This window comes from Pollicipes pollicipes, unplaced genomic scaffold (genome assembly GCF_011947565.3).
Source record: "Pollicipes pollicipes isolate AB1234 unplaced genomic scaffold, Ppol_2.1 Scaffold_2218;HRSCAF=2597_pilon_pilon_pilon, whole genome shotgun sequence".
Taxonomy (NCBI): Eukaryota; Metazoa; Arthropoda; class Thecostraca; order Pollicipedomorpha; family Pollicipedidae; genus Pollicipes; species Pollicipes pollicipes.
Window position 1 is genome coordinate 27,457 of NW_023596073.1, and position 19,057 is coordinate 46,513.

The 19,057-nt window shown below is 52.4% G+C and overlaps 1 protein-coding gene across 1 annotated transcript in view; it reads right to left on the reverse strand.

Annotated features, from left to right (window-relative positions):
• LOC119096866 (proline-rich protein 36) overlaps nt 1-14,816 on the reverse strand; it is a gene marked incomplete at its 3' end in the record, with an annotated part of 41,722 nt that extends 26,906 nt beyond the window's left edge. Inside the window, exons 1-3 of the mRNA XM_037219839.1 lie at nt 12,233-14,816; nt 3,785-3,907; nt 2,861-3,095 (exon numbers count right to left, since the gene is read on the reverse strand). Of these exons, the coding sequence (XP_037075734.1) occupies nt 2,861-3,095; nt 3,785-3,907; nt 12,233-14,804 (2,930 nt within the window). The remainder of the gene's footprint in view (nt 1-2,860; nt 3,096-3,784; nt 3,908-12,232) is intronic.
• Between the last annotated feature and the right edge of the window lie 4,241 nt (nt 14,817-19,057).

Sequence of the window (19,057 nt, forward strand, 5' to 3'; positions counted from 1 at the left end):
ATAGCACACGTTATGAAAAATTGTCTCCGCTACAGTCACTCACGGATGACATCAAAATCTTCATAGGATTGCAACAGCAAAAATGGAATGACCACTATCCCTTTGGCGAAGTGCTTACACTGTTGCCAAGGATCTCAAGGCAAGCTGCTGCAAAAAAACCTTGATTTGAGCTACCACAAAGGACATCATTGTTAATTGCTACAAAGGAACTCAATTGAAGTTGCTGCAAAGATATCAATGTAAATGGCTGTAAAGGACCTCACTATCCCTGCACATATTTTTTTCATTTTTTCCATTGCAGGTTAGATTTCCGTATTACTTGAACATTAGCTAATCTGTGCTCTGAAGCCCATCCCCGCCTGCGTCTCTTCCCGAAAATGCGTATACCTCTTACGTCTTTCTGCTATCCCGCTAAGCAGTATTTGGTAGCACCACTTTTGCAAAACCGTCCGTGATAGTGTCAACGATAATGGCAGCTGAGATTCCCATCGAACAATGACTCCGATTCAGTGGCCCGGTGGTAGCCATTTCGCATGATTTGCATAACGTCGCCGAAAAGTCACCAGCGTCTTACCACAATTTCGGCAAATAGATCTGCTGGTGTGGACCGGATATCGGTTAACTGGCGACATCTGCCGGACGGATGCACACGTGCCCACCGCATAGGAAGGAATTAGCTGCACAGATATACTTCATAAGGGTAAGAAAGGCTTCAAGCTACTCGTTTCTCAGTGTTATGAGTTGGTTTGCTGAGATGTACGAACCATCAGTATACCTAGAACAACTGATTAAACAACAGTATTAAGCAAGCAGTTGATATGTTGGAAAATCCACTAGTCATTACCGTTACCAGCGGTAACATAATTTTTGTGCTGTGCCGCTGTCGGTCATCTGGTTATCATGAGCACTGTGTTTAAAATGTTTTATACTGTCGTGATATGTCCCAGTGAGTGCTTGATACCCTAGTTTAACTAGTAAGTCATGGTATATTGAAGGTCTGTGATTGTCAGCATAAGAACTCATGATGTCCTCAGCCACATCATGTTATTTCGATTATTCTGGACATCTGCCGGACACAAATGTGAGTAAATGGCCTCCGATGCATGCATGTTGCTACGTTAAAACTGATCGGTTATGCCAATGACCGGCTTTATGCGAATCCCAGTGAAATTTGGTTAACTGCATTCCCGCGGCTTTATCAGTGCGTTGAAGCGGTGCCTATTGAGCAGTGGAGGTGCGGATGCCTTATTTGAGATAGGAGCAGCTTTTGGCATCATTTTTATCAGCGTGGTTTTATGAGGAATATCTTGCACCTGGGTGTTGCCGCATTTTCCGATGGCTCTCCTCTGAACCCAAAGAGGCTCCTCCTGGAAACGTGGCATGATACCAAACTCAGGCCAGTGAGAGATGTTCTCTTTACGTAGATGTACTCACTGGTTGGGAGTGAGCTGTCTTAATGGCCACCATTGATAACCTGGAATACTTGAGAATCTAGCCTTGCCACTGATAGGCGCCTTTGTCAAACCCTTTCACAAGACCCCTCTGCGCTGAGGTTAAAATGGGGCCTCATATTGCACGCAGGAAAATTTTGCGAACCCGAAGCCCTCCCAACAGAACATCCAAAAAAAATCAGAAAGTCTGCATGTTACATGCGTGCATTCTCCATGCCCCTGCGCAAATTCTGTTAAGTTTCTAAGCTTATTTGTATTTCTAAGACTGTGTGAGCAAGTTTTCGTGCTTAATCGGTCATGGGATTTTTGGAGCTTGCATGAACCCAGGTAAAATTACTTTCTTATAGTGGTGACCGGTGTTTGGAACTTTTTGAAGCTTAAAAGTACACTACACCACTTCCAAATAACCTAAATCTCAAACACTTCAAACCTGAAATTTTACTTTAACGGTCGGTGTCTTGCGCATGCAAAACAAGATTATCGAAAAGTGTAGCATCGTGTGTCTTGCAGAGTGTCTTTGACAAAATATCAACCACTCTGACATGTGCATGCATTATACCCAAAGCAAATGCGAGACGGCGATTTAAAAAACAACTATGCTTAATTATACCTTATTTGAACTTTCATTTAGGGGCACAGGTTCGCAAAGTGAGCTGGAAGTGGAGAGGAGAGGGCTGAAATATGAAAAGCTATGAAACCTACCCGCAAAATCGGCCAACAAACGGGTTTCTGCCGGATTTGCCACACCTTTCTCTCGAAGTTGGGGTATCTGGAGCTCAAGTTGACTGGGGCCTCACCCCCTCTTGCTCGAATTGAATAGGAAACTACACCTCTGATCTCAATGCACGTTCAAAATAAACCCTACTTTGTGCGAACCTCCATGATGGCTCGGCCTTCGATCCCAGCGTTATCTGGTTCTTCACACGGGACACGGTGGCGCCAGTGGTAAATCGTTGGTTACGTTCGACGCTCAGCGAGATGCCCCTGCTTCGAAATATTATCCCAGTTATTTGGGATCAGAATGAGAATGAGACCACCTCGGTATGAGAGCAGTGATTTCTCGAAAATCTCGCCTCTGCCGATGCATAAGGCATGCAGTTTTGCTTAAGCTGCTGAACATGCAACTTCCATATGCACAGACATGAACGCCGCGTGCGGCTTAACCGCAAACCAAGCACGCCCATTTGCTTTTCGCCAAAGCCCTCACGTGGCGCGCAGCTGCGCGGTCCACCTGCGGGAACCGCCTCCATCAGCATCACTTCCAGCTTGCCACGTGCCAAGCGCCACTTAAAGCGATCGTGTACGGCTCTAGCTGCAGCCGCCGGCGCAGTCTGCGCCTTGATGGCGGCGGCAACTCCTGACGGCCGGCCGGCCAGTCAGCTGAATAATGCAGTCGCCCATTTCCTCACCGTGTATCGATGGGTGCTGCAGCGCTTTGGCGCGGCGCGGTCTGCCCCTGGAGCGCCGACAGAGCCGAGCTCACCGCGCTCAGCGGCCCCCCGGTGGATGAGGGCTGCAGCGCCGAGATGGCCGAGCTCACCACCCCCAGCGGACCGGCCGTAGACGAGGACTGCAGCGCCGAGAACGCGGCGCCCATCGAGCTCGGAGGCCCGCCGGCGGAGCTGTGGGCGTTGCCGCTTGCTCCTGGAAACAACGGGGCGTCGATGGGGCGTCAGTGCACGAACGCTGTGAGACCGGGCTGGCTCGGGCGACGGCAGCTGATTATCCTGAATGCTATGGTGAGTATCATGATGATGACCATGTTGGGCTTGAATGTACTCCGATAAAGGCAAAGCTGCAACTCTGTTTCGCTCACTGACAAATGCAGAACGCTTGTGCTGGTTTCGAGGCCCAGGAACGAGCCCCGACCGCGCCCTGACATTCCAGGAGAGGACTCCGTGGCCAACGGGAGGGTAGTGGCTGATGGACGCTCGCTTGTAGTCGGAATGCTTACTGAACATGCAACAAGCTGACGTTTGTTTTATATATTTAGTAGGCGTACATAATTGTTATAAAAGGCGTGCTGTTATTATTTAAAGTTTTGCGGCCAAATAGAAGCGCGTTCCTCCCTACATACCGAAACTGAAGGCAGGCGGCCATGCAGTACTTTGCAAGAGAATGTCACCCAGCCGCTGTCCCCATCGCATGCATCGGCTATGAGGCTAAGACATGTAACTAGGAGTGGTGTAATAGCACGATGTAACGCCCCATTCCATGCCCGCATACAATTAGGAATTATGCAACAATAGGTCAACGCGGACGCCGCATGCCGCGGCTCATTAATATGAAGAGTGCGCGCCGCCCGGCCGGCGCTTTCACCGTCGGTCGCTTACCGTGACCGGGCTGTGACGTCAGCCCCAAGGCGTCCGGCGGGCGCGCGCCCTCCAGGGACCTCTGGCTGACCAGCTGAGACCTCTGTCGGGCGTCGCCGAGCGCATCCGGCTGCGACAGCTCCCCTTAAAAACGACCACAGCTTGTCGTGAGCCGTGGCCATCCGGAGAGCGGCATCGAGCTTGCACCGTAAACGTCGTACAAGATGCAATAGGCATTCCAGTTTCATAAGGCCTCGCTGTTTCCTGGTCTAGCATGCAATTAAAGTTTGCTTACAAGACACGCACGTCATCGATTGCGGGCAGGACTGAGGGTGGGGAGGGACGGGAAAGGGCGCGATCCGAGCGACGTTCTAGAAAAGCATTCTAGAGCATTCGTCTGCTGCGCCCATGCGCTTATGCGCCTCTGCCGCGCTTATAAGAGCCAAAAGCCAATTCACTCACCTCAAGGTTTTCATGGAGCTCATACATCTGTCCAAAACACAGACACCAGAAGAGATCGCTTTGAAGTGTGTAATCACACCGGCCGCATCGGCCATGTCATGGCGTACCTGCTTCCGCAATCGTCATCTCGCCTGAAAGGCTGCATCGCTGGTGAGAGCAGACTGCACCTGACGAGAGCAGGCGAGATCGCTCGCAAAGTACGGCAGCAGTCGCCGCCGCCCGGGAAGCCATCGGCCCAGATTCTCAGCGTCAGATTCGCAGCCGGAATCATTTTCTTAATGACCAAGCTTATGGGATTAGCTCTCCTAACGTCGAAAATGCTAAAATCAGAGGCGTGCGGGGGGGAAGAGACGCCGCCGACCTCGCTTTAGACGCGGTCAAAGACAATACCCAGCGCGGGAAAGCTCCACATCCGCCCTATGAATTAGCAGTTATTTGTGTATGCAATATCCTATGTCGAGATCCTGGTGCAGAAGCTTGCAGCCCTTGTCGGTACGTCATGCCGCCTGGCACCTATCATTACATCAGACAATCAAGTTCCCGGGCATCAAATTCCCCGGGCGGAACCTTCGCGGCGTTCTCTGCGGGCGTCCAACACCGCCCCGATAATAACACGGTCATGCCTAGCCACCCCGACTCTCACACACAGTGACATGCATGCACGCGATAGTGGCGGGAGATTGGCCCTGCCGGCGCCAGAGATAGGCCGGTATCGATCACACAACACGTCCACGCGATCCGCGAGGCGGCTGCGCTCCTCCCGTCCGCTCGCGCTCTCCGTGTCCGCGGGCAGAGCCGGCCGTGCCGCCGCCGGTCGCAGCCGGGCCCGGCGCCCCTCAAGAGCTGCGCACGACACAGCCGGGCACGGCCGGATCGGGGAGGGCCGCTAAGACCGGCCGCTTTCTGATCAAGTGCGGCGGGAGACGGCGGAAGAGTTCCGCTGCCGCTACGTAAGAAGGCTTTCGCGGAAGCACAGCTGTGGTGGCTTTGTGGGACTGCAGAACTGTTAAAGCATGGTGCCCTGCCTGCTTATAATTGAATAATAGTGAACCGTTTAAATATGAGCTTTCTGCGGCCACTGGGGTAATTCGCTCTGATGCAGGGGAATGTATGACTGTAATTACGTCCAGAGTTTTTCCATACGATCATGCTACAATAGTGCACGGAGGCGTATTGCCGCAAAGCCGATGCAGTTTACTTTGTGCGAACTAAAAGCAAAAACGCGATGTACAAACACGGCAGCACCACTCCACATGGTAACGAAAGCATGCATATGTTGAATGCTTCTGAGGTTTTGGTTCTCCGTTTATGAAATTATAAAGAGGAGCTGGTCATTTTATAAATCCTCCGAATATGTAGTAATCGGTATAGCACTTGAAGGAGTTTAGAGAAGGTTTCGCAGTTCAGTGAAAGGCCCATATGCAGCTCAAATTACTACAGAAAATATAACGCCCCATTATGCCGAAATGCAGAGCGACACAGTGTGCAAACGCTGAAAACTGGGCGCAATGGCCCGGTAGTTCGGGCATCGGACTCCCACGTGGGGCCCGGGTTCGATTCCCGGTGGCGCCATGACCCCTGGACGTTAACATGGCCATTGCATTCGTTGCAATCCATGAAAGGGGCGTGGCGATGTGCCCGTGTTCCTCTTTTATAGAAAAAAGAGCGGGCGAAGACATTGTGCTGCCACCTATATAGGACATTTGCAAGGAACGGTCACTGCCAAGTGTAGAATGAAAACCATTGTGGGATATGCAGTATCAGCGACCTCATATCTAAAATTGCGTTGAATATGATTGGTGGTTGTCAGTAGAGCTGCCCGATAACCATCGTTTCCTTCGCAGCACTATTACCCAGTTGGCCCACAATCCAACACCACCCCAATCACGCAGAGACTGCAGTTTTGCCACCCTCGCCAGCATACGGTGTCACACTCACGTGTCGGCAATTGAAAAGGCTATAATGCTGCTGAAATTCTTCGTCAAAATGTGGATAAATTCTTCGTCAACAATGGATAAAACAATTAGATTCACACCTTCTTGGTTTCAGAGCGGAGTCCCGATGGTTTGCTCTTTAGAAGAAGTATGCAATGTTAGGTGTCGTCAGCTTAATCTATTGAACTATTTATATAACCAGCGTTGATATCAGTTTATCAAGTAGTGCCCTTGAGGGCCTTTTGCAGATAGGCCAACATGAAGACTTCCCGGGCTTACATGGGGAATACGCGTGCGCCAGCTTGTCAAAAACGCAGGCGATTCTCAGGAACGCATCGAGCCATGTCAACTAGCACTATCCTGGCTCGAATTTAGCGCGGTTATGAACAGGGCATAATGTGTCGATATACGCCAAACACCCGCGAAATCATTGCAAGCAGCTTCGACTATACTTGCATAGTATTATATATATATATATATATATATATATATATATATATATATATATATATTCCAAACCGCAGCGTGGCGGCTTTCGAAGGAACCACCTCGCGACCAAAATGAAGATGTCCATAATCTTGAGGCTTTTCTACTGGACTTGGATCAGTCGACTGATTTAGTGGCACTATGAGCCAAATGCCGATTGACCATCTTGGTTCCCGAGTCATAAAGTGCGCGCCAACACGTATCTTTCAGATATTCAACCTGACAAAAGACGCGCGACGCGGGCTGAATTGTTGTTAGGACGATGCTGCTAATTAGAGGCCTCTGGAAATGATGTGGATAAGTTGAAACTATGCGTTCTCCGAACGCACTGCACCATTCTAGACCCGCCCACACCCGTTAGCGCGCGTGCTGACTTTGCCAAAAATTAGTGCTGATCAGGTTTTAAGAGCACCATTCAAAATCCTCGACCCTTTGACCTGTGAGGTAACGGGGTCAACAGCACGTCACGTCAACAACAATGCTTGTCGTCAAAAGCTGGCGATATTTGCAGAAATGTAGGATACAGCCTGCGTTTCCCCCCCCCCCCCCCCGCATCTCTTACTGCTGAGGGGCTGGTTCCTGGGTGCTTTTTAGCTACATTTTCCATTGCCTCTTCACCTGGGCTTGAGACGTCTCTGCATGCGCTCAGAATACTTCTCTATCTACGTTTGTCTGCGCTCATCCAGTTAGTTAGCTGGGCACGCCTCTACCTGCATGCTCGCGCACCACCACACCTACGTCTCTAGGCGCTCCACTGCCTGGATTTAGGGGTCCTCTCTTCTTTGTGTTAGAAAACTCCTCTGCCATGACCAGGGGTGACACTTGGGCGCTTCTCTGCCAAGAGTAGGGCTATCACTCAACCGGGGCCAAGGGTCGCACTGTTATTTGAGTTTAAGACTAGGGGTGTTATTTCGTAGAGAAGGCTGGGAGGACCGTATACGCTGAAACGGCTAAGCCCACCACAAAATGTGCTTAAAAGCATATTTCTACCCGGATTTGACCCATATAGCACTTAGAGTTGAGGGCGAGCTGGAGTCTCCCCCAGCTGAATAGTGAATTACACGCCTGTTTAGGATGTCTGTCTGCTTGGACTTAAGGCATCCCATCACTAATGATTTGAGCCTCTACGTCGGGGTGGGGCGCTCTTCGCCCAAGCCCGATGCGCATCCTTACCTAGCGGTGGAAAAAGTCTCTCTACCTCTACCCGCTACTCTACTCTCTCTACCCGAGCTCACGACGCACTCTATTTGGATTTAGAACACCCACCCTCCGGTCTTAGAGTACCCTTTGGCTACTTAGGTCGTCACTTAGGCTCAAAGGCGCCCATTCTACTTGGACTCTAAGCGCCCATCTCTCGACTTCTTGTGACGGCAGCGCCTTATCAGCAAAATAGCTCCCAGCTGTTGGGTTCTAGAGCGAGGTCCAGGCCTGTGTGGGGCCCGGCTGAGAGGCCCATAAGCTTCTGTACTCTTAAGGTTTAGTATTCGCCCGGGTGACTGGTTGAATACCCTTTGCTCGCGTGAGGGTCAATTTCATCCCCTAAGATTTCAAAAGCTAAGAGAGCTAGAATCACCAAATATACATGGTGTATTGGCCTGCATATAAACTCACTTGTGTCAAGATGAGGGGTTCCTAGGTCACCGCCTTTGGGTCAAATATGGCCAAACAAGGTCAAGCTCCCGATTTATGTCTCAGGTCCCCTAGGACCTAGGTACCTGTTCTAAGTAAAACGTCGCTGGTACTCATCTAAGTTAGTGACCTTGTTTGACCTTTCGCAGTTCACGGTGACAAAAATCATACAAGACTGCCTTGAGTATTGCATTTGAATGACCGACAAAGATTGCGCTACGCAGTATGTTCCTAAAAACAAAATATTGATCTGGGTTATTTTCGGTCAGTGACCTATCCTGACCTTAAAAGAGTCCTTGGTAAAAGCACAATACGGTTCCTGTTATCTATAAATTTGAAATTAGTGCTAGAAATTACCCCACACAGCAAGCTTTAGAGCAACGCGTCCCAAGCCCTAGGTGCCCAGGTCATGGTCTCTGGTCTCTATGGCCTCTGGTCTCTATGCAATGCATATTGCATATGCATTTCATATCATTGCATGCGATGTTTTTCTCGCGGTTGTAGGCTGGGGGATGGTTTTCCCCGTTATCAATGACTTAGACATGAAATCGGTGAGCACGTATCAAAGCACTAGTGCTAAACACATGTGTTTGTTCTATATGGTCACAAGTAATGCTGCGGAAGACAATCATTACCGGGATGAACTTGTGTGCGGCATGTGTTTTTGCATACGTCGCGAAGGCCAATGAACCATGGGATCGCAGTTACCATTCGTGCTTGAGAATCACTGCATGCTATCGAAGCACTCTGTTATATATTTTATCAGCTGGTTTACCTTCGCATCTGCCGATTTATCATGAGCACACTGAATTTCGATTATACAAATACCGAATTCCGAAAGCCAAGCCGTGCCGGGCTTGTTCCTCGGACCATTTAGCTCTCAGCCTCGCGCACATATTGTCTCAATGTAGTTACCTACCTTGAACCATTTCTTCAGAAGCTTGTTTTTTCGCATTGATCCAATAATCAAAGTTTGAATAAAAACGTAGGTGGTCAAGTGGTGCGGTTGCCTATTCAATTGGTGGACCACCCCACTCCAAAAATTAGAAAAAGCTGGGCCAAAACAGTGGAGGACCCCGTCTTAAGTATTTTACGGGTAGGGTTAGCCAGGTTTTCCCGCTCGGTTCCGCCACTCATCTTATTTGGAGGCGTTACTCCCAGTTCTAATCCATTCGTTTTATGTGGTTTAATTGGCTTAAAAACAGTGTCATGCTCGTAGATACGGGCTGAGGTTGGATGGGGTTTTCACATTGTTCACCCACTATGGCGGAACGAGTTGGAGATTGAATTTGGCTAAAAACCAACTTTGCCCATATATTATCTAGTTGCAATTTTACGTTCACATGATTTTGATGACACCAATTTAGTTGGAGCACCGATGGACTTCATTCGATTTTGGACTTGAAAAGAGTGCGTTAGCTGAGGGTTGGATCTAAATTGACTGTTGATCATGATCTAATGATCAGATCTAAAGCTGACTGTTGATCATGATCTAATGATCATATCCAAAGCTGACTGTTGATCATGATCTAATGATCAGATCCAAAGCTGACTGTTGATCATGATCTAATGATCAGATCTAAAGTTGACTGTTGATCATGATCCAATGATCAGATCTAAAGCTGACTGCTGATCATGATCTAATGATCAGATCCAAAGCTGGATAAGCATTGACCTGTGAAGAGCATTTCTGGAAAAGTTTTATCGTCACGTCGCGCAAGGGCAAACATAAACGTCATTGAATGGCAAGGATAATAATGTTTATCCTGTCTTGCATTGGTTGTTCCAAAACATTCTTGGAAGAGTAAAAGCACAACGAATGAGCTCACCTTCACGATTATGACGCTTTTTTGACACCTCATTAAACTTTCAAAAAGGTCCAGGATCGAGACGTCAAAATATGGATTTCATTTCGTATTCAATGCGGAAATTGCGATAGGCATTGTGCTTTTTTCAAATAATGATTTACGACAGAAGTAGATTATGCTTTTATGTGCATTTACTTTGACGTATTTGGCCGATATCGGACACTTTCACCTACAGGTTGTGTTGATTGTACCCGCTTTAACATTGCGAAATTGACATACTCATTCAAACAGTTTTCTGAATGGGTATCAAGCTTCATGCAACTTGCGACAATGCTGTCACATGCAGCTGAAATCACATGCAACGTCAGGGCAATAGCCAAGTTGGAGCAGAGCCACGGACTAGCACAGGCCAGAAACGTAGTATTTCAAGCATGCTAGCCGGATGGTAACTTAAACAGGAAACATATTTCCAGCTAATCCTCTCGTTGTTGGGACACCCTCCGGTTCCCACTGAGGTCAAAATGAGCAGGCCAGCAGTCGCCTCGCTCTCCCAACCCCGAACAAGACCTATGGCTCAGAATGTATGGAAACTGCTTCCGCTGGTGAAAGGTTGAGCTGTTTACGTAATCGCGCAACTGTTTCATGAGTACATCAATGGGGGTCAACCAGTGCTTGGACACCGCAGGTTTAGCCGGAAATCAAGCCCTGTAATATGTGTTGAACACTGCGTGGTAATAAGTGAACTACTTACCCTTAGTCCCCTTTCCATTCAAAACTTGGAGGATGTGACGAAAATTAGGGTTTAGAACCTTGAGCGCTTAAGAAAACCGAAATGCGTGTCACCATATTACATATGTTTCCTCAGCATTAAAATTTCATGTGCACATGGTGGAATACCAAATCTTGAATATACACGTTTGTTCTAAGGACGTTTACATCAGGCAAGTGTGAAGTGTGCAGCAAATGTTTGTTTTTTACTTGAAGTTCTATCACTGCAGCCTAAAAATGGCTTTGGCAGTTAGAAAAGTATGTTTTTAGATTAATCAAATAAATGATGTTATTGTAATGGACATATAAGGTTTGCACTTATGTTTGCTTCGACTTTTTCTAATGTGCATGTAAAACCAGACACACACACACACATACACACACACACACACACACACAACACACACACACACACACACACACACACCACACACACACACACACACACACACACACACACACACACACACACACACACACACACACACACACACACACACACACACACACACACACACACACACACATACATACATACATACACAATACATATATATTCATACGCATATATATATATATATATGCACATGCCACATGGAAGATTTGTCACGTTTTCCTTTTGCCAGTGGTGAAAAAGAAAACACATGTAGTGATTATCCTGAAGTGAAGGTGGTGCTGAGAGTGCGTCTGTCGCTCACGACCGATTCCTTTTTTCCTGGACACATCCTAGCCCCATGAAGCCTCCGTAACAAAAGGAAAGGTATTTCGGGGCTCCTTGTATTTTGCTACCGCGAGAAACAAGTATGGATTTGCCTTACTTTACAAAGCCTACGTCGACTTAAGATCATTCATGGCTCATAGCTCCTGTAAAGGACGCCTGACTTTATTGTATTCCATAATCCTCTGCATAAAGGTAGAAGCATCACTGCGATGGGAAATGGATGCTCAGGATGGCAAGTATCGTGACATGGTTAGGAATGTTTGTGACTTTCTGAAGCCCTTTCGGGTGACGTGCGAGTGTCGGTGAGTGATCAGTGATGCTTATATCACTTATCACAGGAAATGTTGTAAGCAAACTTTGCATCCAAGCCATCCCAGTGACAGTGAACAGTAAACCCGGTGAACACGCAACTAAGACAACGACGAAATCAGCGTACGTTTGGAAAAACTCTGGATCATTACAACATGGTGCAAAAGTGCGTCAGAAAGGGCTGCCGATATCTATTCAAGCAGCTGCACTGGACGAAAGGAAAGCTTTCCGTAAGCGGCGCGTTTCAAGAGGCGGCCAGCCTGTAGCCTGCGCATTCCGATGCAGCGGCCATGACCTGCCGTAACGAGTCGGCCAAGAGAGGTGGCCGGGTCGCGGCCGCGCGGCGGCTCACCTGTCGTCCTGCGCCGCGAGACACCGTCGGCGGCCGTGGGACTGCCCACCTCCTCCTCCTCCTCGACGATGGTGTACACCTCGCCGGCGCTGGGCTCCATCACCACAGAGCTGGGGCCCGACGACTCGCCGTCGCTCTCGCCGTCGCTCTCGTCGTCGCTCTCGACGTCGCAGTAGCGAATCACGTGGCTCGGATCGCGTGGCGGCGGCGAGGGGGAGTCAGGCGGCGGCGCGGGGGAGTCGAGCGACGGCGCGGGCGCCGTCGCCGGCGGGTGCGGGATCATCGACGCCTGCAGAGAGGTGCGCACGCGTGGGGACTTGATGGAGGAGGAGAGGATGGTGGCGCCGTCGCGCGAGCCTCGGACGCCGGCCGACGCGCTGGGCGACGCGCGAGACGGCCGCAGGTCCAGGTCGTCCTCGGCCAGGTCCAGGAAGCCGGCCGGGATGTGCACGCCGAACCGGTTGGAGAACTGAGAGCGCGCTTTGATCTCTGGCGCCGAGCTGGGCCGCTCGCACGGGAGCGCGTCGTCGTCGATGCGCCCGACGCTGCTCATCGGCGAGGGCGTGGCGAGCCGGTCCGAGCACGACTCGAGCGCCAGCAGCGGCGACTCGCCCGGACTCGGAGGCGAGTCGTTGTCGACGCCCAGCGACGCCAGCGACTGTAGGAAGCGTTTGCGGCGCGTTACCCTGTTTTCGTAATCGGTGTCGCGACCCGGCTCCACCTTTGGAGGTGATGTCGTACCACTGGCGTCGCTGCCGACGACGACGGCGACTGCCGGGGGCTGGCCGTTGGCGTTCGCAGGAGGAGCGGCAGAGGCGACCGGCACGCTGCTGGAGGTAGCCGCGCCAGCTGCCGCCGACGGCTTCAGGAACGATAGCAGCTCCGTCGCTGTGTGCTGCACCTTGCCAGCGGCGGCGGCGACCAGCGGCGTCGGCACGTAGATCTTGGACTTTGGCAAGCTCGACGACGGGCTGGTCGCCAGCTGCTGGGCAGAGGACACCTGCGCCAGCGAGGCCCTTGTCCGCTCCTGCGTCAGCTGTAGTTGCTTTTGATACTCCTCCTTTTGCTGTTCGGCCCTGAGCACGAGTTCCCGCTCCCGTTCCTGCTGCAGCCTCTGCAGGTGGGCAATCTGCTGCTGCTGTTCCAAGAGCTGCTGCTGCTGCTGCAATATCTGTTGCTGCTGCTGCTCATTGAGCTGGCTAGAGGGAGCGGCCGCCACCGGCGCGGAAGACATGACGACATCGGACAATGTGAGTGCGGTGGCAGTGGTGGGCGCGGCCGTTTGTACTTGAGCGCGGCTGAAAGCGGGGCTGGCCCGGCCCTCGGCTGCTCTCAGCGCCTGCGCCGACTGCTGGATCGAGTGGTTCACATCGGCGTGCAGGCCGTGGAGCGGTGCCGACTGCTGCGGCGGGAGCAGACCGCCCAGACCCTCCGACACCTTCCCCTTAAGGCTGGTCTGCAGCTGAGTGAACAGACCCCGCTCTGGGATGCTCGGCTGCGCCGGCACACTAGCCACCGGCGCCGGCGTTGGCGCCGCCGCGTTCTGAGACGTGAGTGACGGGTCGAGCAATTTTTCGGTCAAAGTTTTATCAAACTTGGCTAGCAGCTTGTCTGTCTTGCCGAAGAAATTGTCGAGCGTTCGTTCCACGGCGCTGATTTGCGGTTTCTTGGCGGCGACGGACGGCGTGGGCCCGCTGCCGGCGCCGGCCGTCGACGGACCACCTGCCGCCGGCGGCTGCGCGCGCCCGGCTATCGACGCTCGCGCGCCATCCGTGGTGACTGGCGCTGGCCCACCATCGGCCGGGCCGGACGCAATCACGCCGCCCGGCCCGCCGGAGAGCTGGGAACCGACGGGATGCATGACAGGCTGGCCACTGGGGCTCGGGAAGCTGGGAGCAGAAACGTTGGGCCGGCTGCTGGGGGGCTGGAGGCCGGGTGGAAGCATGCCCGGCTGGATGTTGGGCTGGGGTCCGGGAGGAAATGGGTGGGTATGTGGGCCACGCTGGAACATTCCAGACAGAGAATTTATCGGCTGGGAGCTAGACGAGAAAATGCTTGGCTGAGTGCTGGCAGGGTGCAGTTTGGGCAGTAAATTATCCTGCTGGGAGGTTGGCGAAATTATGCTGCTCTGGAAATTCATAGGCTCGAAACTGTTCTGGTTCACAGACGGCTGGTGGATAGGAATTGTCCCCGGCTGCGACATGGATGGCGAATCTTCTCGCTGGGGACTAGAATGGTAAGAGACGGACTGCGGACTGGGCGAGTGGGAATCTGACAGCGACGTCGGCGGATGGGAATTCGAATGGGAGTTGGGCGAATAGGAGCCCACCTGTGGGACGGGCGAGTACGAGTTGGACTGGGATCCGGGCGGATAACAGCCTGGATGTTGGCCAGGTGGGTAGGCGCCAGGCTGAGAGCCAGGCGGGTGAGCGTTTGACTGAGAGCTGGGTGGAAGCGCGCCAGGCTGCGAGCCGGGCGGATAGGCGCCAGGCTGCGAACCTCCCGGGAATCCCGCGGGCTGGCCGACCGTCGGACGCCCACCGGGCTCCGCGACGCGCGGCGCTCCTCCCATCTGCTGCGCGGCGCCTCGACCTGCTTCCTGCTGCCGCTCCTGCTGCGCGGCGGGCGAGGCGCTGCCTAGCCGCGGGCCGTCCTGCCCGCCGCCGGGGTGCGCCATCACCGTCGGCGGCGGCGCCGGCTGACGCGGCATACGCAGGCGCGGCCGCATCGCGCCGCGTGGCCCCATCATGCGCGGCCGCAGCGGGCGGGCGCCCTGCGGGCCGGGCCCGCGCGGCCGAGGCCCGCGCATTCGCGGCGGGACGGCGCCACCGGGCAGGAGCGGGCTCTGGGTCAGGCTGGCGGGGTCGGGCTGGCTCTTCTCTATGTACTCACTGTGCACGCCGCTGGTGGCGAACTGACGCTGCTGCGATCCGTTGGGCATCTGGAATCGTACGCGAGCGGACGTGAACGACGGCGGGGCGCGGCAAATGTACGAAGATGTAGGCGCAAACGTATTGTCAGCACGACATTAACAAAGCCTGCAAACGCAGCGGCCAATCGGATGGTGACCTCAAAAAGTAGATGTTAATCACGCCTGCCGCGGCCAGTGCGGGCGCGACACCAATCAGCGGTGCGTGGCACTTACCCGGCGGCGCCGGCGGGGCGGGGCATGTATCGGGCGCGCCGAGGGAAGGCCGCCACTCGGGCCGGAGATAGATGGGGAGCGGTCCTATCGAGCCGCCGCCGGCCGGACGCCGGACGCGCCATTGTTGGCCGACACATGACCGCCGCAGATAAACACCCGCCATAATGTGGCCGGCAGCGGGTAAAACGCGGCGGCGGCGGGCCCCGTCCGGCCCGGTGCGCGTCCGCTCGCCTCCGATCGATGGGCAAAATTCTCCCTTGTCATGCGATCGCCTCAGCGTCCACAGCAGGGCCGGACTAATGGCCACTCGGCAGGCACATTTCTCCCTCCGCCGCCTTCAGGCGGGCTCCGGCTGAGCCGGCGGTCGGAAGGGATGGGGGGAGGCAGAAGCGACCCATTCTGCCGGCTCCAGGCAAGCACTGATGGAGGACGAAGGGATCCCCTGTGGCTCGAGGGGGTAGGGATTTCCTCTACCGACCACTGGTGGGCTCTGGTGATTGGTTTCCGGTGTCTCCTTAGCTCCAGACAGTCTCCAGTGGAGGGAAAAGGGCTTAATTCTCTCGTCTTCAGACGGTCTCTGAAGGTAGTGGCAGAGGCTCAGTCTGACGGCTTCAGACAGCCTCCCGAGGCAGGGGCCCTCTCTGTCGAAGTTCCTCTGCACTCCAGGGCGTCTTATTTCGCAGAAAATAATCTTGGAACCTTAGACTGTAACGCAACACAAAGCTGCTTCGCGGAACAGCCCTGGTGCAGGTGCGAGCTCCCATGTGCGAAGCAAGTGCAGTCGGTTTGTGCACATATCAGGCGAGTGGGCGGTAGACATTCATCACCAGTCAGCCATAATGTGGGGTGATGTACGAAATGAAAACCAAGGAACCAGTTGCAGCATTTCATTTTTACAAATATTTTGTCTTAACCTTTTGATTAAATAGAATTATGGGGTCGACGCCCACGCTCGACGGTGCTTGTCTCGTAAGACATGACACCGCCATTCGACCGCGGCGCTTGGCGTAACGTTAGAATTATACGGCGAAAGTTTAACGGGCTTGCCGCTCGGCAATGCCATTCTACCCTGAGAGTAGAACTCTCTGACGTCATCTGACATTTATCGTACCCGCTGTTACCTGCCGTAGTCCATGCCAGCCGGAACAAAAAAATGAGTGCATAAGGCGACTCGAGCCCTGCCCACATCCAGTGAATCGAAAGGCAGGTGTTCTCACCAACCACGTGATTGGAACGGATTGTGGAAGGGAAGGGAGATATCAGTTAGTTTTGCGTGCAGGCTTAAACATTTGGTTTCTGTGCTCATGATTTGGCTCCGGCTGACATGGACTGCGACCAGTAGCGGCAGCGAGAAAGGTCATGTGACGTCAAAAGGTCCTACTCTCAGGGTTGGATGGGCAGTGCCAAGCGTTACGGCACGTTAAGCTTTCGCCGTGCAATTCCACCGTTGGGCCGGAATTTCACGATCCGCTGGTGTCAACAGGCAACAAGCCTTCTATACGTGGGCGCTGGGCCGAGGATTTATCCAACCAAAAGGTTAGGAATAACTCTCTAGAGAATATGAAATGCCTCAAGTGATTCCTTCGTTTTTATTTCGTACATTTTGCCAAATTAAGGCCAAATGGCTATGCATGCCTATCACGTGATTGCGTGATATTGGAGCAGAACCGATCGCACAGAAGCCTCTTCAGCTCACGTCGATTGCAATCGAGCTTCATTACCACGTCGTCGAAGGAACGCTTCCACAACGTGGTCGAATGCTCCACTTTAGATATCGTCGAACGTCGAACGTCGAAGGACCATCAATCACTTCACCACTCAAATCTGTCTGCGGCCGGGGGCATGTGCCTGCATCAGAGCTGTTCCGTACAGAAACTTGGCGCCGCGTCACAGTCCAAGGTTCCAGGATTGAATTCCGAGAGCTTAGCCGCGTTGGAACGTGAGGGGACTTTATGTTTGCGGTAACTGCACCACCACTAGCTCCGGAGTGGTTATTTAGCCTAGCACCTCTCCCTCCCCCTCCCTGCTTCTCCCTCTGACCCTGGGCCGGGCTGCAGAGGTGGGGTGCGGGCGGCGCAGACCACCCTGCTTGCGACCGCGGTGGCGCGGGCTGGGCGCCAGCCCGGCCGACCGGCGCCTATTTGCGACTGCAAACAAGCCTTGACCCAACTAACCGATGATCTGAATCCATAATTCACGAGCATCAGCGTTCTGTTGAACAGCACCGGCTGCGGTCGACGCACGGCAATCATATGCTGGTCGCCCCGCGGGTCGGTGGTCTAGACAGACCCGCGCCGCTCGTGCGCCCTCGCTGCTCGGTCTAAATTCAGTTTAAAATTGAACGGAACTTACCGCATTTGACGCATGATTCTTACGATTGTGTATGCCGTAAAAATATTGGTTGCTGCTAACAAAGCTCAGAGAATCTGGTTAGGCTGCTCGAACTCTGCCGTAAGGTATCAACGAATGACCTTAATCTCCGGTGACAGTTCGTAAGGATTGTCATGTCTATAGATATGGTTCTATAAATGCTAGGTATAAAATTGCTTGCCGTGACGAGCAATAACACTTTTTATGAGGTTATGCAATGATAGTGATGATATCTCATGCAGCCAAAATGTTTGCGTAGAAGTGCAAGGCGACTTCAAGATATGAAGAGCTTGGCACCATCGGCTTATGTAATGCTATCTGAGCGTCCCAGAATGTGTCTGCATAATCTTCGCATCCATGGCAATAAGCATACGTCTGGCTGGCCGAGGAGTCGATACGAAAAGATGGATGCCAAATCGATTGGACAGCGGCTGTGAACCTCTCTTGCGAAGATACTACTGACTATGGGTTTCATGAGCGCGAAATGGTCAGCGTGTCATCGGAGGAGGTACTTCACGACCTCGCACACCTCGTACACCTCGTAGTGCACCTCGTCGCAACCACTTACGTCGAGAGACCATCTACCTGTTCGTGGAGATAATGGCACTCCTGGTCAGGAGCACGACCTAATGCACTGAAGCCTGGCGTCGCAACCACTAATGTCGAGAGACCATCTACCTGTTCGTGGAGATAATGGCACTCCTGGTCAGGAGCACGACCTAATGCACTGAAGCCTGGCGTGCGGAGCCACCATTACGGCCTACTTAGTTTTTCAGCCTGACCTATCCTGGGTTATGTGTAACCGCTCCCAACGCTAGTTTTTAGCTGGTTCGTCGTTTCAGGATTCTTCCATTTGCCTTGGCAAGGAATTTCTCTGTACTCCAGGGTGTTTTGATGCATCCATCATCGAGAGTTGACGGAACCATACTGATCCGGTGCGACAGTATCACAAACGTCTGCAAATAGCTTTGGACATTCAGTTGTGATTTGAAAGCCGTAATCGAAAACAACGGCAGCTCATCGCAGTTTTGAGTGTCTAATATAATGCCGGTGTTTAGAAGGAAATGCCGGGTAGGCGCATGTAGACATTTTTGCGCTTAAGGGGTTTAAGTGTTAACGGGTTTAAAGGGTTAAGAGGCGCTTGCGCTTTTACGGTTGAAGACACTGAAGTAAGCGTCAGATGTGATGCAACAAGGTCACTTATAACTGTTGGTATACCTTAAAGTAGGAAAAACTACTCTAGACAACACAATCTCTCTGTTTATTTAATACGCTCCTAGATACATCATTGTTTGATTACGTCACCATAC